General features: G+C 30.0%; 1 protein-coding gene across 3 annotated transcripts in view; it reads left to right on the forward strand.

The window, feature by feature from the left end:
* Positions 1 to 27,776, forward strand: part of LOC129958136 (huntingtin-like) — a 131,236-nt gene that overhangs the window by 94,622 nt on the left and 8,838 nt on the right. For all 3 annotated transcript variants that reach the window (XM_056070348.1, XM_056070350.1, XM_056070351.1), the window contains 14 exons: positions 60 to 434; positions 546 to 723; positions 3,873 to 3,935; positions 13,267 to 13,392; positions 13,783 to 13,959; positions 15,072 to 15,318; positions 16,427 to 16,498; positions 18,490 to 18,559; positions 20,106 to 20,369; positions 24,764 to 24,919; positions 25,067 to 25,254; positions 25,332 to 25,452; positions 26,451 to 26,596; positions 27,635 to 27,702. In XM_056070348.1, the coding sequence (XP_055926323.1) occupies positions 60 to 434; positions 546 to 723; positions 3,873 to 3,935; positions 13,267 to 13,392; positions 13,783 to 13,959; positions 15,072 to 15,318; positions 16,427 to 16,498; positions 18,490 to 18,559; positions 20,106 to 20,369; positions 24,764 to 24,919; positions 25,067 to 25,254; positions 25,332 to 25,452; positions 26,451 to 26,596; positions 27,635 to 27,702 (2,251 nt within the window). The remainder of the gene's footprint in view (positions 1 to 59; positions 435 to 545; positions 724 to 3,872; positions 3,936 to 13,266; positions 13,393 to 13,782; positions 13,960 to 15,071; positions 15,319 to 16,426; positions 16,499 to 18,489; positions 18,560 to 20,105; positions 20,370 to 24,763; positions 24,920 to 25,066; positions 25,255 to 25,331; positions 25,453 to 26,450; positions 26,597 to 27,634; positions 27,703 to 27,776) is intronic.

The raw sequence follows: 27,776 nt of genomic DNA on the forward strand, positions 1-27,776 counted from the left end.
TAATGATTTGTTTGTGTCAAACAAAGCATTTGCAGAATTACTTATGTTTTCTTTTCTAGGATTTTCAGCTTCCTATTCTCGAGCAATGCCTCATTCTAGGAGCAAGGCTTGTATCCTGCACTGAAAAATATTTATCATCTAAATCAAATGATCCATTTTTGGGAATTACTGAAAGTCCTGGAAGTGCTCTCTATCGTTCTGCTCAGAGTACATTGTTACAACATTTAGCAGATTTTATGACTCTTTTACCTAGAACTTCTAAACATCAATCACGTATGCATAAGTTATTTTCAGAAAAATCATTTTGGGAAATATTGTTTTTCATTGTTCCTTGCACATGTAGCTTTTTAGTGACTCAAGAGTCTCTTCCGGATAGAAATATTCCTAATGATTCTTCAGATGACATTGTGCATTTAAGTGCAATTTGCTGCGAGGTAATATTCTCCTTTTTAAATATTTAGTCTCATATTGTATTGTTATTTTTTTTATGAAATGGTATTTTTAAAAGTGAATTTTTCTTTCATATACTGTTTTCTTATTTACAGGCTGTTGTTTGGCTCATTGAAACTACCAAAACTGTGTCATCAGAAATGTTAAGGAGTACTTTGTTTCTCCTTGATAAAACTTTAAAGAATACTGAGTTATCAGTTATAATCGGTTCACAATCACATTTAACAAAGATCTTTTCAATCATTTCATCAGTTCATTACTTAATGAAATGCTGTAAGTCGGAGTTTTGTATTATGTTTAGAAAAAAGCTCTTAAAACATTTTTTTAAACTATAGAAAAGTATTTTCATATTTTTATTGAATAAGTTACACTGGTGGACAAAATTAAGAGATGGAAAGCATTTTCGCACATTTCTCTAAAAATACCGCACAAACCCTGGACAGTTGATTGCCATATATGGTCACTGTAGCGCTATTGGCCCTGAGATAAGTTTACGTATTATTGTGGGCGTTGCTAAGCCAGCAGGAGGTATAAATGTCCGCATCGAGCTGTTCATCTCATTCCACTCTTCAACACAGTTGCAGATTTTTGTGCATTTTTTTGAATAATCGTGTTGTTTCTTGCTGGTTTTTAGGTGAAATGAGTGAACATCATCGTTTAGACGACGGTAATGGGTGGAGAATTGTGAGTATACTTGAGGCAGGTCAGTCCCAAGCTCAGGTTGCTAGGGTATTGGATATAACACCAAGCGTCATTTCCAATTTGTGGAGTCAATTTAAAACTAGTGGGACAGTATGCAGACGACCAGGACAAGGTCTCCCGAGGGCTACAACGGCCAATGAAGACCGGTATTTGTTCGTTTCAGCTAAGCGCCAGAGGAGACGGCTACAGCCACTCAATTGTCTAGGGACCTCACGGCTGCTACAGGAACATCAATTTCGAGTAAGACAGTTTCCAGAAGACTCCATGAAAGAGGGTTGTATGCCAGGAAGCCCGCTATTTGCATCCCACTCACTCCTTCCCACAAAAGAGCGCTTGCAGAATGGTGCAGACAACATCAGAATTGGACACAGCTTTAATGGGCTAATGTTCTCTTCACCGATGAGTCCAGATTCAGTCTACAACCTGATTCTGTACGGTTATTGATATGGAGGGAACCTGGAACCCGATACCATCCCAGCAACATTATCGAAAGGGACCATTATGCTGGTGGAGGACTCATGGTTTGGGCAGGGATCATGCAAGATACCCGCATACCGCTCCATCTGTTTGACAATGGTTCCGTGAATGCCCAGAGGTACAGGCAGGAGGTCCTAGAGCCCTATGTGCGTCTTTTCAGGGGCGCTGTTGGCCCTGAGTTCATTTTTATGGACGACAATGCGCGACCACATAGGGCTCTCATGGTTGATGAGTATCAGGAAAGCGAGGACATTCAACGAATGGATTGGCCAGCCAAATCCCCAGACCTGAATCCTATTGAACATGCTTGGGATGCTCTTGGGAGAGCTACTGCGATGCGCCAACCTTCCCCCAGAACCATTCAAGAGTTAAAAATTGCTCTGGTGGAAGAATAGAGGGTCTTCCACAACCCCTCCTTAACTCCCTTATTAACATAAGGGACAGACAGCATGCATAACGAGTATGCATGCTGTCTGTCTGTCAGGGGTGACCATACACCCTACTAGAGGCAACACACACTGTACAAGCCTCACTTTTATTGTCATTTTTTATCCTTAAGTTCAGACTACATTGGATTTATTGGCAATAGGTCTTGCCAGTGAATGGCACTTTCATTTTTGTTTTGCATACTTTATTATCATGGTATAAGCTATATCCATACAAAATTTCATTTATTTATATTCAGTATTTTTTGAGATATTTGGGAAAATGTCTTCCATCTCTTAATTTTGTCCACCAGTGTATTTAAATAGAAGTTATAATTATTTCATTTGAAAGTTTAAAGTTTTTCTAAATATTTATTTTATTTTTCTTAATCTCATTAAATCTTTAAGTAGAAAATTTATGTATTATTATGGTTAATTATTATTCTCCACTGGGATGGATAAAGTTACTTAAAGTGCGAATTGCAATCCTTAATGAAGCTGTCATGATGTCATTCTACATATCTCATTGTGTCATTCTACATACGTCTGCTGAAATTCTTTAGCGCCAGTAGCGCCCATTCTTAGTGGTCACATGATTCAAAAGCTGCAGGCTCCAGATTTGTTTTCATGGTCGACCAGCCATTTATCTGGAGCCATTTATCGCATTGAATTGTTGAAGATTCTAATTCCCTTCCTTATGAGGAGATGTGGAGGCTGTCTCAGGTGTCATGCTACCTTGACATTTTCCCATGGTTCAACGTTACAAGGTTCATCTAAAAATAGGCCTTTTATAGATTCAAGAATTGAGCAGAAATGTAGCTGGAATTTAATACACTTAAAGAGAAGTCTGATAAGTAAATGGTTTCTGTATTTTCCTGACAACATAGTAAATTATATGAAATAGCTAACAGTCCAGTTCATGTGAAGAATTGAATTATTCTATGCTCAGGGACTTGATGCATTAGGCACGCTATAGTGGATTTTCAAAGGGAATTTTGTATTTACGATTTATAATAGACTGTCATCCGTGTGTGTGCTTAGATCATTGAAATCATAAATCTTCAAAATTATTGTATCGTAATCATAGTTATCGAACCTCATAATTATTATTAATTAATATTTTATAATCTTATTTCAATTCTGGTGCCATTTAAATAGTTTTAATATGGAAACACGGCCTGTAAGGATTTTTCTGACCTAAAAGAGGTATTGAGTTGAAAATGTTTAAGAAATTCCTAGAAATTCAAAATGCATACTCTAAATTTCAAAACAATGATTTTTTAATATATATAGTTTATAGTTGTTTATACTTTCTTACATTCAGAATGTCAATGAACACAATACAGAATAAATAAAAATCGTAGATTCATATATTAATCAAGCTCATTTTTTTTCATGGGAAATTGAATTTATATGAAGTACAACATTTTGAGGGAAATCATGCTAGGATATATGTACAAAACTGTAGAAATGATTATTACTAATGGTTCAAAAAGGCTTTAAGACAAGATATGTGATACTAGTTTTGTTTCTCAATTATTTTAATTTTTCTTATAATTATTTAGCTTATAGTACAGCAAGAAATGAAACTCAGAATTTTCACTTTTAGGAGATGTAAAATAATGTATTATGCACTGTTATTATAAGCAATTAATTAATTTTGGCAAGGGATTTGCTTACTTTCTATTAATCGTTTGCATTCTAAAGGTATTTAAGAATTTTTTTTGACATATATGACTGTTTTTGTGCTTAATGTTATTTCTTTTCTTTTCTTTTTCTTTTTTATTCTTTAAAATAAATTACTTTGTAAATTTTCAGTGCAACAGAATAAACACTCACTCTCTCAACCTACTCCACCAGAAAATCCATCCCTTACCACAGGTAAAAAATTTTGTTTTCAAAATTTAATCTGATGTATACTGTCTTTGGATTTTAATATAAATTTAAAATGTTTAAGCCAATAGTTTATTTTCTTCTTAATTTAAATAAAAAGACACTAGAAGAGTTTGCCCATCTAGATGGGCTCTTATCCTATTAATGGTATCTCAGATTATGATTGTCACAGATTATGTAGTGGAAGTTGTGATAGAAAATCTCATACACATTGGCAGAGTAATTAAGAATATTATTATTATAAAAATATAACTAGTACAAAATGTTATTTATAGTATGCTTTAAACATAAATATGTAGAAGCATAGAATGTTTTTTTGTTCAGTGGGATCTTATATATCCATAATGTTCATAAATACTGAAATCGAAAATAATTATGAAAGTTGGTTTGAAGCAAATAGTGATCCACTATCGAAAAGAGATGAGACGTGACACTGGCTAGGGGGGGGGACCTGCTTAAAAAAGATAATGAATGATTTCAAACATTAACACCAAAAAGTAAAATATGATTAAATAAACAATAAAATGAATAAATTTATACAAAAAGTGCTTGAGATATTAAAAATATTGTAGAATTATTACATGGTAGAAAATTAAGAATGATAATTTTTTCCGAAAACCCTGAAATACACATTTTTGTGGAAATTCATCTTCAAATAGAAAATAAAAGTGATACTGAAGCAAAATATTTGTAGACCTCATCCCATTAACCTTTGCTATAATCCAGCATTAAAAAAATGTAAATAAAATGGGAAATCTGTGATCCCATAACTACATAATGTTCAGGAACGCTCAAATTAAAATTAACCATAAAAACTGGATTGAAACAGATAGAGAACTACTAACAGAAAAAATACTTTGCCAGATAAAGAATAAAAAATTGCTGAATAGAATAAAAAATAAAAAAGAAATAATTCTATGCTGTTCATATGAGCGCTCATATATATTTCTAGGTTTGCTCGCATTCCTAAAATAAGGGAGAAAAATACGGATATCGAAATTCTCTTACATGCTAAGCAAAGGCGGCTCGTCAGAGATTACGATTACAAAATAAATCAATTAATTAAAAAAAATATGTAGCAAATTTTTTTTAAAAAAAATTTCGAATCCATATATGAAGTTCGTTTCATTTCAAACACATTAAATAGCCAGTGCATGATATGAATTATTTGTAGTTTTGTCATTAGGAAATTATGTGAATGTTGAAGTGATAATTCAAAGAATCCCCCTCCTGTCACACTCTCCTCTCCTCAAGTAGACATATCGATAACATGAATATAAGATAAGACGTAAAAAAATTATTTGCAATTCGCAACGGTTTTTACTCGTTATAATTTAATGATAACTTATTCCTTTTTAAGAATTTCATCTGAATGACTTAAGAAAATTTTCTACGCATCATTTTTTCGAAGTCTAACCGCAATCAAAAGAAAGTGAATACTGTATAAGTATATGAGATTCTGTCAAGCAACGTATCGAAAACATAAATGTACAATAAGAAAGGAAGGTGGTGGACACCCGCGAGAATATAGACGAAAATTGGGGGGGGGGGAGTGATCAGTACTCCAAGCTGGGTTTGCTGTGATTGCAGCTACAGCGCCTAAAATTTTTTTTTAAAAAAAGGAAAATACTGTTTTTGATCTTCAATCAAACAATCAATTGCACGCGCAATAGGTTTATGGACTGCGTGACAAATCGCCCGACACATTGATTCATTTTTTTATTTGATATTTACGTTTTTAATACCTTTTCCTATTTTCTTTCATCGTCGAGCTCTCAAAGTGGAGAAGTAAAGAAATTCGTTAAAAAAGCGAAAATATTATTTTAAAAATAATTTCAGGAGGTACTGCAGCACTTATGGACGAATAACCACTGATGATAAGTCAGCTCAAATTTTAAAAATAGAATATATGCTAGCTTTTGTCCTGCTGTTGTCGACTTTTTTTTTCTTTTGTACCATTTAGGATATATGTAAACGTTTATTAAATTTAATTGTTAAGAACGATAGGCCGTTCTTAATAGTTATATTTAACAAAAATTTACATGTATTTTAATAGAGGTATAAATAGTTAGATTTTGTAATTTTTCTTATGTTTTTATTTATTTATTTTCAAAAGAAGTTTTATTATATTAATGTTTAAAGTATTTGAAAGGTTTTTGTGACTAAAAGTATATGTCGACGATTGCGAAAACCAGGGTTAGATAAAAATAATATGTTCATACTATATATATATATATATAATATACTGTGTGCAACGTGTATACAGTGTTTTATATGTATAGACAGGGTATCTCAAAAACCTTGACCGCGGCTTTTATTCCTTAAATATTGATCATAGAGATATACTGTAAATTACAAAGTTACTTAAAAAAAGATGCAACATGTTATGAAATAGATGAAAACTTTCAGAAGATTAAACTTTAAAAAGAACAAAATTTAAATTTTTATACGGACCCTGTACAAAAAAATTCCCAGTGAGTAAAATGTGCCCCATCCTCTAATAAGGTCATGTACAAAATTTCAGAATTTTCTCATGAAAATTCTCAAAGATATGTTAAAACAAAGTTGAAGAAGGATCAATCACAAATTAAAATGCAAAGGTTTACAGCTTCAGTGCAGATGTCGCGACTCAGGAATGCATCATAAGAAAATTAAATATACTTTATATCTTTAGTTTTAAATACATATTTTAAAATCTATGCTCCCTGAAAAATACTTTAAAATTTTATATCATAAATTACAGAATATAATTTAAAAATAGCACAGTCAGTGAACTTGTAAAAAATCTTATTTAATCTTTCGTTTAAGTTATGTAATCTTTCTTTTAAGTTATTATTTTTACACATTTTTAATACTTTTGAACAAATAAATAGTAAAATTATTATTTATTTATTCAATCATTACTTTCTTTGTTAATTTGTGTACGACTCCTAAAACACGAACATCCGACATGATTTTTTCTCTTTGCGAACTCATATCCAGGCATCGAATAGTGGTTTATGTCAGCATTTATGTAGTTTCATATGTTTGAGACTTTTTGTGATAAAATACTGAAATTTCGTACATGACCTTATTAGAGGATGCGGCACATTTTACTCAATGCCAATTTTTTTGTACGGGGTCCGTATAAAAATTTAAATTTTGTATTTTTTAAAGTTTAATCCCCTGAAAATTTTAATTGATTTCATAGCAATTTGCATCTTTTTTTACGCAGCTTTGTAATTTACAGTATACGTCGGCGATCAATATTTCAGGAATAAAAGCCGCGATTAAGTTTTTTGAGACACCCTGTATATATAACATGTAAAAGAATGTTGAATATAAAAGAAGTAAATAATTTGAAGATTTCAATCAGTATGGTTATTCTTAGAAATAATTTTGCTAATATAGAATTGTATTTTATTTTGTGTATATTGTGTATTGCTAATATAGAATTGTATTTATGAAGGTAATTTTTATCATAAGATTAATTTAGTACAACATAATTGTGTGATGTGTTTCTTTTATTGTTGGTGTCGTGTTCTATTATATATATAATTAAAGTGTTTTATGTGAATACTTTTGTAGAAGTCACTTGACAGAAAAAGCAGTCAAAGAGGAGAAATTATCGCCTTTTGAAAAGAAAACATGCACACATTTTTGTTAGATTAGTATTGCATTTAAAATTCTATGTTTTGCTAAAAATTAGTCAATTACCTAATGAGATTGATGGATTGTTGTCATGATGCTATTATTGATCTCTGTATTGTTATAAGGTATAGGTCATGGCAATTTATCAGACTCAAACACTGTATTATGCAATTCCTCCAAGATTAGTGTTATTCCATTTCTTTTTGGTGTTAATGTATGCGATCTTTTTGAAACCATGGAAAAAAAATTCCTATTTAGTAAATAGACAGAGGGGCAAATGCTTATAATATCAAGATTAAGATTAGAAGGAAAATTTCGACGTTACTATCAGTCTTCATTAAAATTTGATGAACTAACAAATTTTCTTGTAAGCTTACAAACAGAGGTGGCGGTAGTAGGCGGGCAAGGGTGTTCAATTGCCCCCGTGTCGGCAGCGTCTTGCTCCCCCGTCGGCGAGAGATTCAGAGTTTCGTCGGTAAAAGTGTTTACCACTTCAGGATGGTTGTAGAGAGTAGAGGTTGTAGGTTGCGCATTGTCGAATATGATTATTTAAAAACTGCTTTGAAGTTAATATATTGCAAACAGTCGAAATATCCAAGTAACGATTAAAGTGTTTCGACTGTATTTGCCAAAATAATTGATAGAGTGGTAGGTCAATAATATGACGTATTTTGCGGACAATTTTTGATAGACCAACTAAGAACTGAATGCAGTAGATGACGAAGATATTAAGTTCGCAGATTTTCTGACATCTGATTCAAATATCGTTCATTCAGCTTATAATTTATACTACTTTTGACAAATAACCGTCAAGCTAACAAGTGAATAAGATATCGACTAGGTGATAGGCTCATTTTGTTGGGAATTTTCGATCGCCCGACTATGAACTCAATGCGGTGAGTATCGAAGACGTTAAGTCTAGCCGATTTTCAGACATTTGATTGAAATGTCGTTCATTTAACTTATAATTTGCATTAGTTTTGGCAATATATACGATTGAATAAGATATCGCCTTCTGCTGACAATTTTAATTTGGCCGAGTGTTAACTGAATGTGATGAATGTCGAAGACTATACCTGTAAATTTTCAGACATTTGATTCAAATGTTGTTCATCAAGCTTTTTATTTCCATTATTTCAGGCAATATATAACCGACAAGGTGACATGTGAATAAGACATAAAATATGTCGCATTTTGCCAAAAAAATTTTGATCGGTGGGCTAAGACTTCAATGAGATGGATGCCGACGGTGTTAAATCCAAATTCCCAGTCATCTGATTTAAATGTTATAATGCTCATTCAGCATATACTTTATATTATATTTAGCAAAATATTCAATAAGCTGACAAGTGAAGAAGACGTCACATTTTTCTCGACTAATCTTTTTCCCTTCGGCTAAGATTTTTTCATAGATTATGGGAAAAAATTATTTTCATTAGACACTTCGATTACCTGTCAGTAGAATTATTAGAGAAATTGAAGCTTTTATATTATTCATGAATAAGACGATAGAGTGGTTTTCCACAATTCGTTATTCAAATTTAAGTTCTAAAGTTAATCATCGTCTTATTCATCTAATTGGTAGTTCCTCAATAGCGAATTGGTAAATTGATTTTATTCATTTCACTATGAGAATTGCCTGACTAAAATCTAGTTAAGGGTTAAACTAAATTTCATCAAACTCTTTTTTTTTTTTACATGGTTGTGTATATGCATGCTAAAAAAAGTTACTTTACTGTAGCGAAATTATGTGGCTTCCATTATAAATTACTGAAGTAAATTGCACAATTGCAAATTAAGTTTATTTACAGCAAAATATCTGTTTTCTTTTGAAATCTAATTTATCAAGCTACACTTATTGCACTAAAGCGGTATTACCGACTACAAATGACGACAAAAAATATTTGTGGTATGGAAGCTTTTTAGCTACACTAAAAGAATTTAACCAAGTATGCACTAAATTTGTTAAATAAATTACTTCCTAAATTATTCAAACTCTGTATTCAATATTATGACTATATAATCGAAAAATGTATCGTTTTTTTTTTTTTTTTTTTTTTTTTTTTCCAATTACTATTCGCAGCAAAATCTATATGATTTCAGATGTTTCTAAATTTTTATAGACTTTATATAAAGATATCTTGGTAAAAGGATGACTAAAATTGTTATTCAAAGAATATTCATATATAGCACATTAACCCCTTGACATACGAATGTACTTAACTTCCTAATTAGATGGTAGATATTATTTGGGATAATTATTGTTATCTTAATCCCTAGAATAATATAAGGGCATTTGAGGTAATAATGCGTTTTTAAGTGATTTTTGCATTTTAAATTATTTAATACTTTCCCTTAATTGCAGAGTTTAAGTTAAAAATTTAGTAATTCCATAGTGAATCAGACTCGTCATTGTATACGAAGGGGTTAAGAAAAACCAATGCATGGAATTGAGGGGATAAAACTCACTTGTTGGGAGAAATATTAGCTTGCAATAACTTTAAATTAAAAAAAGTACTTAACCATAAGAACGCATGCCTAAAAATGAAGATAGGTGAATTCCTATTCAAGATCTAATTGTTTCTTAGTAAATTTCATTGGTCTTTTAAGCCTAAATATATATTGAAAAATAAATACATGGGGGATCTAATGTTTAAGCAGTCCATTTTTCATAAGAATATTTTTCATATCTTATATAAAATAGTAAGTTTGTACATATATTTACAAAATATTTTCTCCAGTATTCTTAAGAAATGATATCATTGTATCTTTTCCGCATTCTATATTGATCTTGTGCGAACTATAGTAAATTTTTTGTTGTATTAAATTAAATTTATTGTATTTTTGTTGCGCATTAAAATCCTTGGATTCGAAACACATCTGAATTCCTGCTCGTTGCTGCAATCCTGATTTAACAAATATTTTAGATAGGGGGAACTTGCTGAAAAATCTATTTTTGGTGAAAACATCGAATATTTTTTATTTATTTTAGATTTCTGAAAAAGCTTCTTTTATAAAACTTTTTCTTTGAACACTTTTTAAAATTGCTTCTGATATGAAATACGAGCATGCATTTGTTCATGTAACATGACACGTCATTCTGGCGCAATCTGTGTTTCTATCTATATTCAGCAATCTAGAAAGGAATATAACATATTTTTTTATAATTTTAGATCTCAGAGAAATGAGATCTCAGCAGTCTCAAAAAGAAATAGACTCAAATATTGACAGTTTGTTTTATGCCCATTAAAATAAACCGAGAACATTTTTTTTTTTTTTTTACAAATTCCTTTGTAAAGTTTTAACAATGAAAGAAAGGATCAGCATCTCAATAAAAAAGAAGTTAAATAATACTTGATTTTCTTTAATTAAATGTAGAATTAATTATTATGAGTTATTTGAAGCTAAATGAGAGATATTGTGCTTGCCCCCCTGTTGGCTTTGGCTTGCCTTCCCGTCGGCAAATGTCTGCCGCCACCTCTGCTTGCAAAGAAGTTATAATTCATCGCTTTAACCATTTGTGATCGTATTAAGTTTATACATGAGTGTCATGGTGTTCGGATTTATGAATTTCCGCCATACTCATTTTCTATTTTACTATCTTTGGAAATTTCTAAAGTCACACGTCACTTCATTAGAATTACATCACTATCAGAATTACAAGTATAAATATTTTGAAAACAATGTTCAAAGAGTCAAAATCAAATTCTTCATCGCTGTTTTTGATTTCACGGTACATTTCTTTCTCTAACTTACGTTTGGCCATTTTAGAACATTATTTTTTAAAAAATTAAGAGGAAATATGTAATTACACGCAAGCGAAATTTCTAACATATTATTTCCAATTTTATGTATCTCCTAAGCTTCCCGACTCAGTATAATATGAGTATGATTCTTTGCTGTGGTGGTTGAGAGTTGTCATTCTATCACAAAGAATTAAAAATAGTCACTCCTTCTCTATTGTATTTCTGAATATTTCTTTGGCATTCTAATATGAACTTGAATTTCTGAAAGATTGTTCTGATAGTGGTTAGGTCATAAGAATTTAAGTTAGGGAAAGGAAAACGTACAAAGTCTGATATCCCTACTTATTGTTTTACAGAATATTAAGGCCCAAGTTTTAATTAAAAGTCTAACTATTTTTTCTGAACTGTTGAATTTGCTGAAAGAGTATAATTACACTAAGTAATTCTACTATTTACCTCGAAGTAATGCTCCCAAATGTAAATGTTTGTCATGGCGCCCGCCAATCATTCCAATATGGTAATGAGACGGATTGTAAGTTAAAAAAGAATTTTGAATATGTAATAGTTCAAAGTTAATCTAACCGATACAATTTCTTTCTGTCTTCCTTCTTCTTTTTTAAGTGATGATTCTTCCTCTTGGTCTGCTCTTTTTGCTAAGTTACCTTCTCACAGATATTGACATAAAAACTTATTTTCAGATTATATATGTGTGTACAAAGTAGAAAAATAACAGTAAAGTAGTCTAAACTTATGATTATATATGTACCTTCATATAAATATTACAAAATACAGCACTACACTGATAAAATGATTTCTAAAACGTACAGTTGTGAATGGCATCTCCAATTTACCACTTTTCTTTCCTCGTTTCCAAAACTCTCTCACTGTGTGTGTGTGTGTGTGTAATATAGCTTTATATTACATGTCACTAGTCACATGTTATCTAATTATATAATTCCCATTTAGAATTAATCCCCATTTTAAGGAGCTGTTCTATCACTAATGAAGAAGAATGAATATAAAATTCGAATATTATTTCCCTTAAAGTAACACTCTTCCTCCTCTTTACAAATAAAACAAAAATGTAAAGATTAAGATCAATTATAGAAAATTACTAAAGAAATTGAATTTTGAAAAAGAAATAATAATAATAATAATAGTAAATATGGTGCTTATTATTTTCCGAATGCGCTGATCAAGGGGCCTTAAGTATGGTCATTTGGTTAGACAAATCATATCTAAAGGTATCAATGCAATGGTAATATTTTACAGAATAAGTATTAACATTATTTTATCGGAAAGGTACATTAAATTCATGAACTCTGTTAATATTTCATAATTTTTTCAAGGATAAAAGAACTGTTAAATAAAAATCAAAAATTGAATCATAATTGCTTTAAACCAAGGAAATAGAGTAATAGCTCAACAATACTGAAAACAGTTCAATATTAAATCAAAAGTTGTTAAAAATAAAACTATTAATTAATTTTTTTTAAAAATTAATAAAAAAGTATATAATCATGGTAAAACAATAATAATTGATTACTAATTGAAATCAAACAAGAAAAATGAAATAATAGTTTAAACAATAATTGTTGTAACATTGCATTAAAACAATATTTGTATTAGCAATACGACATATATTCCAATAGTGCAAATGCCTTAAAAGTCGAAAAACTGATTAAGATCTATTGTTATCATTGAATTTCCATATATAATACTATCCAGTCACTGTAGAATTGCTGTTAAGTACTTGACTCCTTTTGATAAATTTTTAAAAAGTAATTAAAATCGGTGAACCTTTTTAACAGTTAATTTTCCCAACCTTTCGTATTCCTGAAAGTTAAATGAAAAAGTGGTATTTTAATATTTTAAATTTTTGAATGATAAGTACATGGTAAAGAATTTTTTCATCAGTGTTTATTGTTTTTATGTTTTTGTAGAACAGTTTCAAGCCCGAAAAGCCTGCATATACATGATTGAAATGATAGGTTGGCTTGAACAAATTACAGATTATCAAACAGATATACCTGAGCACTTGTTTAATCCTTTGAAAAGTGTAATAAGAGGTAAGAAATCAATCTTCTCAAAAATTTCTGCTATTATTAATCGAATTATTTTTATTACTTAATAAAATATTTTATATATTCTGAAAATTCAATAAGCATATATCAGTTGAGAATTTAAGTTTGACTTTCAATTACATTATCTCGAATTTTCTAAGTTTAGATAGTGTGTGTGGTAAATAAATTAAAATTAACCTAATGGTTTCATTTCAAACATTATGAGAACCAGGCATTAACTTTTGTTTCTTTTAATTATGTTTTTATTATTTAATTGTGGAAATTGTTATGTATTGATTAAAGTGTATGCTAATTTATGTTTTATACGTTTTGCTGTTTGAATCGGATTGAATAAATGAAGAATTGAATAAAATGAAATAAATAATTTTAATGCAGGTTTAGCAAGATTGCCTTTGGTAAATAGCTTTGCACGGACGCCGCCCATCTTGTGGAGTATTGGATGGAATCCTGAGTTCTCTGGCAATCTCAAAACTAATATTCCTCCTCCGCCTGGTGAATATTTACAGGATAGAGATGTACTGAAGCAGTTTATTTACAGAATTAATCTTCTTGGTAATTAATGCAATCTGTATTATGGTATTATTGTGCTCTGATTGTTGATTAAATAGATTCATTTATTTAAATTTCTTTATGGAAATTATTACAAATTATATAATATTAAATCTTGTATTGCATTTTTTTTTGTTCATTTTTCTTTAATTTCTGAAATTCATTCACTTCCATATATTTTTCTTCTCTAGGTATGCCTTCATTAAAACAAGATGTATACCTAATATTTAAAATAAAATAAAATTCTTCCAAGAACTTATAGTAATCTTTGATTGAAATTCTTTATAAAGTTCGTTTTATTCAGTATATTTAAAAACAGTTTGGTAATTTTTTATTCTAGTTTAATAAATAAATTCAAGCTTTTGTTTATTTTAATTTTTAATTAAGCAATATAACTATGCATTTAGATTTTTGCCATATTATTAATAAATTTAAATCGTAAAATGAGGGACAGTTGCCAAATTTAAATGAATGCTAATTTGTTTAATCCCATTTAAAACTTCCAGTTTTATATATAACTTCATTATGCACTTTAATTATTGCTTTTAGGTTTAAATATAATGCAATATTGTATATTTTGTTCCTTAGATTTTTTTTAATGCATGACTAGACCAGATATTATCATCTTGCCTAGTTTGTTCTACAATGTTTGCATATCTGTTTGGTAATTATTAATTTAAAAGCTCAGAAATAAGTAGAATAGAATTTAAAATTTGAATAGATTTAGGGATTGCTACTAGTAACAAATAAGACTATGATAAATAATAGAAAACTTTGTTATTTAGGAGATTAAAAAGATATCTTTAAAAAAATAGTAAGTTATTAGAACTTCATATTACTAAACAGAGGAATGATTGTAATCCTCAGTACATTATCTAGTTATCTTCTATTGTTTTAAATTCCTGGTGAGTAAATCTTAATCAAGAAAATGGCCATAAATCCCAGAAGTCATGCATCTCTGTTACTATATCCAAAAAACTAATAGTTGATTATTAATTGGTAAAATGTGAGTAGAAGTATGCAAAAGGAATAATTTAAAATTTCACGACTCTTGATATATCCCTTTCTGGGGAACAAATGAGTAAATAATAAATGACCGAAAGTCTTTTCTTAAGGTTGGATATCACGCCAACAGTTTGAAGAAACTTGGATGGCATTGCTTGGAGTTTTAAGCGCAACTCCAGTAGATGATATAGATGGGAAAGAGGAGGATCAAGAACGTATCAGAACTAGTTGCCTTGCCGTGAAAAGTATTACATCACTTTTACTGCAAACTTTGCTTCTACCTCAACCTGGAAATCCTCAAAACAGTTACTTTTTGATACAACCTCGTGATAAGCCTTTGGCCTTTCAGCATACAAAGTGAGTTTATAAAATTAATAGAACATTTGAAGAACTGAAATTTCAAAACTTGTTATACTAAATAAGATAACAGGCTAACATCTTGAGCATTATCATATAGAAAAAATTTTCTTTTCCTTGAATGTTTTTTCACTGAATGTTTCATAAAAATTCCATAATATAATATATTTATTTACATAATATTATATGTTTAGGTATTGTTTCAATCTATTATCAATTTTTATTCCTTTTAGACACATAAAACATGTGGGAGAAAATTTTGAATAGATCTTATGAAACATTATTAATATAATATTTTTTTAGGCCTGATTCATCTGATGTGATTATATCAGCCATTTAATTTTTATACCACACAATTTACAGGAAAATATATATGCTGATGTCCATTAAGCTAGCTGACTTATAGTAACTATTTTAAGTACCTGTTTCTTTCCATTTTTCCAAATAAACGATTTTCGCATCATGCAATTTTCAGATTGCATATAAGCCCAAAGTCTGCATGTTAAAACACCTAATTGTTCTATTTTATCTTGTTGAGTATAGGTATAGATTGGTTTGAACTTGTTCTTAGAATGTTCAACTAGAAGTCGTATATGGACATTTTGCTCAATCAATCTTGCAATATTCAATCAGTTTTTGTCCTCAGTATCCAGATCAATACCAGTGATCTGTTAGGATAACATACATAGTAAATGGCATATAAATGTTGCTTGTTGTATTCATACTATTCAAAAAACACTTGTAAGAACTCCTAACAAGTTCTAGTGTAGGAAATCAATTTCAAATATTTTGAATTTTTGTAATTTCTATATCATCATTAAAAATGTTTTAATAGTTTAATTACTTGATGGTAATTAAAAGAATGAAAAGTAAATAATAAATAATATTGGTCAATATTATCTGGGTGATAAATAGAGTAATAGATAAAAAAAAATTTGTTTAATGTCGGAGAGTTTAAGTGTATTCAGGTAAACAAATGGAAGATTTACTACAATCAAAAAGCAAAATTTTGATGATGATTAAACATAATCATGCTATTTTAAGTGTGCTTTATATTTATCATAGATGTTTCCATAATAATTAATTTATGATTTATATTTCATTTCAGGTGCGGTAAAAAACTTATGTGTGTTAGACTTCCAATTCACACAGCATTACAGAAACTTTTACATTTCGAAAGGTACAAATTCTTATCACTTGTTAACGACAAGTTCTTATTAAACTGACAGTTTTTGTTTTTAACTTTTATATGACTGAAATACCTAATGAATAGTTCTTTCAGTTGTTAATACTTTTATTATTATAATATTATCCTAGTAATTGCAAAGATTTGTAGTTTTTATTAGACTTAATATTTTCTTTTGTTCAGATTCCCAACCTGTGGTATTCGTAAGCATGGACTCCAATTAGTGATACCCGACAATGATCTCGATAGTGGCGGAAAACACGAAATGCAAATCTTAAAATAAGTTTTAAAAACCCTAGAATTCTCCTTTCCCCAAATTCGAGTGAAAATTGAAAATTAAATTTATGAAAGTCTGAAAACCCCTTTTACGAAATATCGGAAAGGAAGAAGTGCGTTAAAACCTGGTAATTGATTCATATTTGGCTATCAGCACTCGTATTAAACAGTTATGAATGTCATCTATGTCTTTGCAATAGTTATGGCTTTACGCTATTGTTCATATTATGGCTAAGCGCTATTGTTCTTACTGTCATTTTTATTTTATTTTTTCATTTATAATTATTTAAAAAATCCCATCCCAATTTCTCTTCAAGCGTCTTGTTTCGACGTTGTTTTTCCAATGCGATTAAAAGTAGGCTAGAATAATTATGTGTTGGCTCTCGTCTTTCATATCATTCTCGTCTGTTATAAAAATTATAAAACTTGATTAAAATATGGAATCAAAAATACTTGAAACGACTTAAATAAAATATAGGAAGTATGTAAATTAAATCAGATGCACCTGATTTATAGTTAAAAGAAAAAGGAACTAGATAAAACTTTTAATTTCTAATACTGGCTTAGTGAAAATTCGAATCCCCCCCCCTTAAATTATCTTTCTTCCTTGCTGTTACTAAAAAATTCGATTTTCCTGAAATGCTTTGAAATTATTATGCATCACTGAGTAACTACTGTGAAAACATTAAAGTCGACTTAATATACATAGTATATTTTATTTCATTTTTAGAGTTAGTAACCTTGAAGTTTTGATACCATTTAATATTTTACTTCGTTTTATGAAAAATTAGATTTTTGTATCCTTATGTTTCATTGTTTAGACTTAGCAATATTCCATTATATATTTTTTTAATTGTTTTATTTCCGTGCGATTTTTTCTCAATTTCAGGCGGTAATTGCGTTATTGGAATACTGTGTTATTTATCGCTTCTAAACTTAAATCTTTTGTTAAAATACAACTCCGTTAAGGTTTTAACTGGATTTTTTTCACTCTTTTCTGGTTTTTCAACGGCTGAAATTACTACAAATCACATTGAATGAAATCACTATATAACGATAAAAAAAATTATGTTGATTTTAGCCTAGCTTAGATTGCTTTTCTTTTTAAATTTAATTTTTGTCATTTTGTGAATTTTAGTACTGTCATTTTAACTTGTAGTGAATAAAATTTCTCGAGTTATAATTTGCTAGCTGTAGTGACCTAGTTATATCTAGATTTGAATTCACCAGAATTGGTATTATATATTTTAATAAAAGTTAAAGCATCAAAAATAGTAGAATTAAAAATGTAATTTTTGAAATATACTGATTTTAATTACGTATGTCTGAAACTGATACTTGAGAAAAGAAGAGAGACGCATGTAATAAACATTTTTTTTTCTCTGGGCGTTTCAAATTATAAATACTTTAACTTTCTCACCCTTGTTCTCGCTTTCAATCATTATCGAGAGTATCACTAAAAACACTGAATTAGCATTTTGGATTACATTACTGATACTTCTCGTTTTCTTTCTGTGTATCTTTGCTTTGATCAAACTTCTGTTTTTTGATCATTTCCATCTGAAAATAAACTGGTGCTTAGTAAAAAATATTTTTCAAGATGTAACTTCTCAAGATTGCTTTTTTATTTTATATGTATACTTTATTATAGAAATCGATTGTTTTCGAAATTCAATAATTTGTTTGATGAATAATTCATTAAAATTTAGATTAGAAGAACAAATACTGAATGTGAATACTGAAAGGACGGCCACATCAGGTTCTTATTCTTTTAGCCAGGTAACTATGGAAAATATTTGTATATTTCATATAATTTCTTTTGAATTTAACTTTTCTTTATGTATGTCTAAAATTCTTTGTACAACTTTTAATAGTATTATAATTAACCTACAATGGAACCTCGATTAACGAGCCTAATTCATACCTGAATTTTTCTCGTAATGTGATATACTCGTTAAATGAAACAATTTTTTCCATAGGAATCCATGTTAAATAGGAAATCCGTTCCATTTTGAAAAAAAAAATATTCAAACAAATTGATAATAATGTAATTTATTATTTATAATAAATGTTTTTTTACAAGAAACTCTAAAAACATTTGGCCTTAGTTACACTTCAAAAATTTTAGAAAATGAAGCACAACATTATCATTAAATGAATTTGCAGTGCGCATAGTTACTGCCTTATCAGAGTAATGCTTCGCAACATAAGAGGCAATAATTTCCCATGCTTTCAGCAACTCCCTTAATTCAATAGAAGATTGTTGCACTTATGCTTCCATTATATCTTTCTCTCCTAACCAAATCTCTTCAGTAGCATTTTGCTGTGACACAGAATGCAGCTTCATGAGCTCTTCGATAGTTCTGGGTATGTTCTTTCACCAGCTTGATGGGTGCCGTTGCCATTGTCCATACTTTTGGCCACAGACAAAGGCTCACCAATTGCAGCTGTTCAGGCCTGAACCCCTGGGAATCACGTTCGACAATGTTATCTTGACAAAACATCTTCCATGCAGTTATAAAGGTTCTCTTGAAACAAGTACTCAGCACAAACCATAAAAGCCAATCCAGGACTTTACGTCACAGTGACTTTTCCCCTTTCGTTCTGCAAAAAACTACTCGCAAGATTTAATGGCATAATTATAGTAGTCTTATTTCCAATGTTATTTGATGCTTTTTTCACACTAATATCTGCATAATAATAAATATTCAATTGAAATAATTTATTTTAATGATTGACATTTTTGATATTACAATGTTGCATTGAAAGTAGAATGCATGTAGTTATAATTTAGATTTTGGTAGCAAACTAATGATGTTGCTTACTATTTAGTTTCAAAAAGCATATAAATTCAGTTTGCCTTTTTAGTTAATGAAACATTTTGCATCGATTCTATTGTGATGAAAAACAGAAAAATTTATAAATTTTTATTAATATTAATGAAACAGATTTTGTGACTAAAGTATTAAAATGTTTGTGTTAATTTCTTCAAATTATTAACTCACCTAAAATATTTAGTTCAGTGCAGGGAAGCAGGCTACCATTTTTCTGTAGCAATTTCAAATTGTTGAAAATTATACTTTTACTCTCTTTCTGTGTTTTAGCATTTGATTCTACTGTACGATTGCTTATGAATGTATTTAGATTACTTATCTATTATTCTTAATTTTTATATGCTTTGTAGCTTTTCAGTTGAAAAATGTTTGATTTCGAAATTCTGTTTATCAGAGATCCATTTTCTGAGATTTTTTTTATTTATGGTTTTTTTAATAATTTTGCATTCCATTTTTTTATGTACGAAATATTTCATTAGTTTTATTTATAGGTTTCATTGGAATATCTGAATGCTGCAGCAGGTTTAATTGAAGACAGTGAAGACCTTGATGGGTCGGCATCTTCCAACTCTAGTCCATTGTCTGCTAGTGTTGGAGGAATTGCCAGTTTTCAATTGAGAGAGCAGTGTCTCACCGCTATGGGTTTGGATATACATTCCTGTCTCCATTTTCTCCTTGATCTTTATAGCCAGTGGCTTTCTCCTCAAACATGTCCATACACGCCATTGACATTGCTGACAGAAGTAACTAAATCGGTAATTGCCCCCACTTTTTTTTTTTTTTTTTTTTTTGCTTGGTCGGTTTTGTTTGTGAAAGGTATATTTACATATTCTTAATTCAATGTTATTTTCTTTGAATAATATATGCAATATGTCGTGCTGCGCTTGAGGTATGTATAGTTTAAACGCTTTGAATTGATAAAAGTGATGAGGCATCTTCTTAAAAGATTGTATTCAGTCTTTGATGTAGCAGTTAACACACAGACTAATGTGCATACAAGTTCAAAAACTCTCTTGTAAATGTGGAGTATGCAAAAAGTACGGACTTTGTTAACTTTCAAAGAAAAATTATCGTTGAATAATAATGTGGAATTCCGATTACCTTTGGAGTTATCGTGATATCTGAGCTGTACATCCGTCATATTAGTGTCCGAGAATTATTTTACCTTCTATAAGAAAAGAATATATAATATTTATTATTAAATGCTGATTTACTGTGTTATATATGAACCTTTATCACTTTCTTAAATCTTTCAATAAGCCTCGTCATTTCTCCTTCCCAAAATTGTTAGCTCTGGCTTACAAAATATTTCTCGAGGTGTATTTTTATTTCATATAAGAATTATAACCGTTTATCATATAACAATTTTTTAAAAAACAGTAACAAGTAATTATCAGTTCAAACAAGACTGGGGAATGTGGAGAAGGCATTAGAACGTCCCAGTCAAACTCTAAAAACTTTTCTCTTACGGTCTTGCGCCATGTAGTTTTGCATTGCTGTGATAAAAAATAATTCCTCGTCAGTTTGTCAATTCTGGTCTTTTCTGTTGTGGTGGCTTTCAGTTTATCAAACTCATTGCAGTAGTTGTCAGATTTTATGATTTAATATTGAAGAAAGAGATAGTAGTTGACTAGACGTTTGCAGTCCCACAAAATAGTCAAAAAAGTCTTTCTTCCGGCGAAGTGCAGATTTTGAGACAGGTGAAGGTCTGTTGTCTTTAGATAAATGTGTTTTCGACACATATTTTGTTACAAAGCACCAATTTCATCTCCTGTGACAAATCTTTTTAAGAAAAAATATCTTTCATGTTGCTGAGAAGCAAATCGCATGTAGAGATGCGGTTAATAAGATTCCTCTCCGTCAGTTGGTTAAAGCCGAACATTCACATCTATTGATATATTCCATTCTGATCAACTGATTATGTACCAATTGTCCTGGGAATATTTATGGCATCGTTCTCTCGCGCACATTATATCGTGAACTTCCAGCGAGCATGGCTTTGATAAGGACCGTATCTGTCATTACTACATTCTTCAACTTTCAAATAAAAATTGCCACCTCGTAATCACTTGAACCAAATTCTGATAATACCATTCCTTTAAACGGCATAAAATTCGTCTGCAGTATTCTTTACTCTCTTAATAGTTTTAAAAGAGACTGTCTCAGCAACGAAACATAATTTAAAGAACACTAAGACGACCGATGTCAATGCCATAGAAAGTGCCGCGGTGGCCTGGTGATAAGGTTTCGGCTCGTGAGCAGTAGGGTTTCAGGTTCGAGACCCGATTCCATCGAAGAACCGGCGTGTAAGGGGGGTCTGTTGCATGTTAAATCCGTCAGGGCCAAATGTCCTCCCGCTGGTGTGGTGTGGAGAGGGGGTGCCAGCTCAGATGTCGTCCTCGTCATCTGACCGTGGTTCAAAATTACGAGGTCCGTCCCAAAATAGCCCTAGTGTTGCTTTAAAACGGGACGTTAATATAAACTAAACTAAAGTCCATGCCATAAACATCTAAAAGATTGGCCTGCATCTTCATCGTGCACAATTTTAATCGATATAAAGAGAACCAGTTAAAGTCATCTATGGTGTGGTGGTGAGAAAGAAAGTTGTAGAAACTCTAATAGCTAGAGATTACTATTACCTAATTTGACTGAGCACAGCAATGCTTTAAATACAGTTGTTATGTAGTAGTAGCTGTTTCAATATCTAAGGTAATTTCGACAAGTTTTAAATATATATAATCTGGGAATAATTTCAAAATACTTTTTTGCTATTACTGAAACGGTGGCATTTTATTTCATTACTATTTCTCCTTTATTTCATTATAGTACTTTAAAATTAAAAAAAATATATATCAAAGAATATTTGTTATTTGTTGCTTTTTTTAAAAACTGTATGTAAGTAGAAAAAATATGCATTGGTTCATTAAGAGATTGAGAAAGAATTTATATTCCGATTTTATATATAATATTAGCTGATACCTGGTTTGTTGCTGCCGCAGAAGAAAAGATTTCGGAAATAGCTATTTCAAATTTCAAACGATATCTTGTTTAATTAGGAATGATAGAAAAAAGATTTTCTTTCATTTCATCTAAATTGAATGGTATGTAAAGGAGAAATATCTATTATATATATATATATATATATATATATATATATATATATATATATATATATATATATATATATATTACATTACTTTATTAATCAAATGCTTTTGGGTAGACAGTATTTTTTGTTTTTCTGTCTATATGAAAAACAAATAAATTTCTTGGCTGTCAGACTCCTGAACATCCAATGTACAACTGACCGTGTGAAATTCAATCTGCGCTGTGTGTAGGTTCAATCTGCGCTTGAAGTGATTGATCTTCCGCATTTGTTGATGGGCATCGAGAATGCAAGTCGAATGGGGAACTGCAGTCGTTTGAAATCAAAAGGCATGTCGGTGGGAATAATGGGGATGCTTGGAATGAGCACATCTTATCCACTGGATTTTCCGTTAAGTAGAGTTGTGTCGATTCTTGCCGCATGTTGGTCTTCTGATTCTGATGCGCGTGATTGGTTAGCACATAAACGTTGTCTGTCGATTCTTGCCGCATGTTGATCTTGAGATTCTGAAGCACGTGAATTTGCAATTCATAAACATTCTGTTTCATTGCTTGCCGGTCTTTCCTCGCTTGTTTGAAAAGCTCGAATTTACTGATTTTTACGTGCTGCTCTGGTAAATCTATTAAGTGACGAACGTTTGCGAGACATATTTTTTGACGCAGCAATTAACATAATATACTCTTGTATAACTGAAAGTGAGCTATCAGTTCACTGAATAAATCAAAAAATTAATGTTTGCACTGGAAAATTTCCATCATATATAACTTACCTTGATCGGCATCGATAATAATAATTCTATTTTGTATTTGTGAAATAAATTCTGAATAATATGTGCGGTTTGCCGCAGCCAAAATATTGTGCATGCTAAATGACAATATTTTGTGTATATATATGTAACAAATTCGAATCCTGTCTGCTTTTTAATATGTAACATTATTTGTTGTGAAGCATGAGGCAGTTTGAAGACAGTGAAGAGATTCCTTTTATCTTTTTAAATTATTTTTAATCCATCCGGAAAGCATAATTATTTACAAGCAGAGACGCGGACAAGACGTCCGCCGCAGCGCAGTACAAAAAGCCGAAGTGGAGAAGAAGGGCTGAAATAAATTATCCCTCGCCTTATATAACCTTAGATTTTGATAGGGAATATATTTCTTCACAGTACCAATATATTAATAAGATTCTGATAGGGATTTCTGACGCATGTTAATCACATGTAAGGGAAACACAGGAATCTTTTAAGAAAGAATGTGCTTACTGGACATTTTTACCCCTTCACGCCGAGCGTGTGAAAATATCGGCGTTTAGCTGACTAAGCAATTTTATGAAGCGTCTCTTGAATTAATTTAGTAGAGAAAGTGGAATTGGATCACGAAATAAGAGAATATTTTTAGAATGAAGTTACTATGAGCTAAATTAAGATAAAATCTTGGAAATTAATTAAATTGAAATTGAGAGTTTAAAATATCATTACATATATATATGACTATTCATTAACGAAAAGAAAAAAAATTAGCGCTTGCACTAAATATTTTCGCTTTCTTTTCACTCACATTGTTTGGCATCGATTATAATAATTTTATTTTTATATATGTGCAATTAACTCCGAATGACATGTGCTGTTTGTCAATTTTAAAATAATGTTGAATAATAGAAACGTTTAAAACGATTCGTTTGTAAATTTTATTATGTTCAAAATAAATGCTAATAATTGTACGATGCCTATTACCTTCGCGCAAGTGCAAACAATAAGTTGGCAAAATTTTATCACAGTCGGATGGACGGTACGGCAGCTTATAAAATGCGAACAAGCAAAAATTCATTTTTATATATTAGATATGTATTAAAATTTTTCTCTAATACCATGTAAAAATTAATGTTAATTTGGTTATAAAAAGGGCTTTTGGAAGTTCTTTTAAAAATTTTATATCTATTTTGATAGTTTCTTCGATGGTTATTTTATTTATACTTATTATTCTTGCTATTTGTAAATATGTGTGAAATTTGTAAACTATGGAACTTCACAAAAAGCTTATTTTTTAGGTTGTTGCTTTATCTGATATATTTATGGAAAAGACACAGTTTGAATGGATGCTTGATACATTTTTAGAGGTGCACAGAATTCATCCTGCCGAAGATGAAGTGATTGCTCAATATCTTATCTTTGGTATTTGCAAAGCTGCTGCTGTTTTAGGAATTGTAAGCTGATTTTCTTTGATAAAACGCTTGATTAATTATTATATATAATTAGCTATTAATACTCTGAAATCATGAATACTGGAAAATTTTCCTATTTTCTTAAATTTTGCATTTTTTACTGTTTAAAGTATTTTATTTGATTAACAGGAGCAAGACATTTTAGATAAATTAAAGAAACTTTTAGAACTCAGCTTAAGAAGTACCTATCTCCCTACTAAAATTTCTACTCTTCACGGACTTCTTTATCTACTTGAACAAGGTGGAGGAGATGAATCATTTCCGTTGTTACCAACTGCAACAGAGTATATTTTGAAGCATCTTGATACAACAGATTCGTATGTGTATATACTTAAATATTTTCCATTTGTTTGTCTACATTTGCAAGTATGACTAAATGCTTTTAAAATTTTAGCTTAAAACCTTGCAATGATAACGAAGATCATGTTCTTATTCTGTGGGCTGTAACATTCTACATAATGGAAAATTTTCAAGAAGAAATTTCAGAAGAAGAATTTTCTCAAAAAATTTATCAGGTATAATTAAATATTTCGCTTTTCAAACTCACTCAATTTATTTTTGAATAATCATTTTTATTTGTGATGCAACTTTTTGCTGAATAATGCTCATAACAGTTTCTAAGTCATCATGAGGAAATTGGACTTTCCGTTTTCGTTCTCAGATTTGTAGGTTATTTCTTTGACTTATACAAATGATTTGCAAAATTCTGGTACATGATTTATTTTTACCTTGAATCCTATAAAAGGCTTATAAAACTTTGTTCCTATTGAAAAACTTCTCTAAAATATTTTGAAGATTATTAATTTATACTGAAGTTTTGTCATGCATCATTGAGTGAACAATATGTATTTTGTAGAATTCATTCGAAGAAATAAACTAAATCAAAAGGATTTACTAGAGATTTTATCACTGGATGATTTACTATGTATCTTTGAGCTGAATCTCTTATATTAAAATGAGTTATTATTAATATTCATCACTAATTGTTTTTAGAAAACATGTAACTTATTTAAGAATCAATACCTAGGTTTTAAAGCTTCAAGTATTGGAATGTTTTGACTGTTCTTTTAAAAACGCCACCTCAAAATTTTCAATTTAAACTGGTAATAAGATTTATGTTTTAGTTTTCAGTAACTAGATGACAAAAGTAATTTAAAATTGTTGGTATAGATTTTTATCTGATCTTCTTCAACCATAAACTGTACAGCTTTGTATAAAGCATTATAATCATTCATTTTATGAATTTCTTCATTCTTCATAATTATAGCTATAGTACACTTCATTTTTTTATAAAGTAATGTAAATAAACAATTTCTGAAATGAAGGAAAAGTGTGTTACTGTAACAAGTATGCGAAAGTCACCGAGTTTCTTGAATTAACTGTCATAGCCTGCATATATAATTCTTTTTAAAAATTTAATTCCTTAAATTATTTTACATTTTTGTGATAGAGAAATCCCTCTTTAAAAAATGATAATATGATTCATGTTTTATTTTGTTTCTTTTTCTTAAAGATTTGTCTTAATGTTTGTGGAAACAGTGAAGAATGTGTATCTGGTGCAGTATATTTAACTGTTCTCCATGGCTTAGAACGTCTTCTTGTTGCTGAAATTTTAACTGGGAAAGAAGCAAATGTTTTGTTGAAATTAACTGTTGAAAGGTAATATTTTTAAATTTTATAAATTTGTAAATTCACTCATTTATGCAGATGCTTTTTATGCTTTCAATCTGTGTAGCTTTAAGTTGAAACTTGTTAATTATTAAGTAAATATTTTTTGTATGGTTTGTTTTATGGAAGTGTGCATAATATAATGCCTTTAACTTTAATTGGGAACGAGGTAGCCCTATTCTAAATCATTTTCTGATGCTTTATAGATATTTTTTTACTGCTAGAGTATTATTGTTTTTACATAATTTACTGTATGCATGCAATAAAGTCGGTTTTTAGATGTATCTAATAATTAAAAGTAGGGAAATGGGAATTCCAATCAAAACACCCTATAAATATGTTGCATTTTCATGCAATCTACATTTTGTTTTTGTAAGCATTAAAGAAACCCAGTTTACAAATAGTGATTAAAGAAATAAACCGCACGATTTGTAAATTTAGAATAACCCATACAAAATGCAATATTCATTTCGTAGGGAAAATAACATTAGAAAAAATGCTTGATAAAAAAATTTCTAATGTGGATTGTCATTGCATCTAAATATCAACTGAATTTGGAGAGTTTCAATTTAACTCATCTTAAGAAATTGGCATTATACTACTTACTACTTACTCTTCTTTATTTTATCTGGAATATAAAGCTGTACCTGGTTTCAAAACTGCTGTCAGTGTTCTATATATAACAAGACCCAGATGACTGAACTATAACAAAATATTTCATTTAATGCATCAGCAATTATTTTGGAAATATCCTATCAAATTTTCCATTTTAATCTTGATTTTATTAATGTTGATGATCGTTAGGGTTCTAAATAAAATTCATTATGCTAGTTTGATATCGGTATAAAGCCCCCAAAAGTCTCCAATATTTGCATGTAATGTATAGAGTTTCAAGTTAAATATGTTACAAACCCTACAATTAAACGAGCAAATACTGCAACTTCTGTTTTCAAACTTCCTTTATATCTGTATTTAATTTCAATTTGAATCTGTATTCTACTTTTGTCTAATTTGGAGTTTAATTTTTAGAATCCGCACTGGAACTCCTGTTTTTTCAATGGCTGCATTAGGATTTTTTTTATCTTGCATGTATATAGGTAAGTTTAATGAATTTATTTCAGCTTATTATTATGATGTCTCTGTGAAGTAATAGTGTAACACACCCTCTTAT

This window comes from Argiope bruennichi, chromosome X1 (assembly GCF_947563725.1).
Source record: "Argiope bruennichi chromosome X1, qqArgBrue1.1, whole genome shotgun sequence".
Classification (NCBI taxonomy): domain Eukaryota; kingdom Metazoa; phylum Arthropoda; class Arachnida; order Araneae; family Araneidae; genus Argiope; species Argiope bruennichi.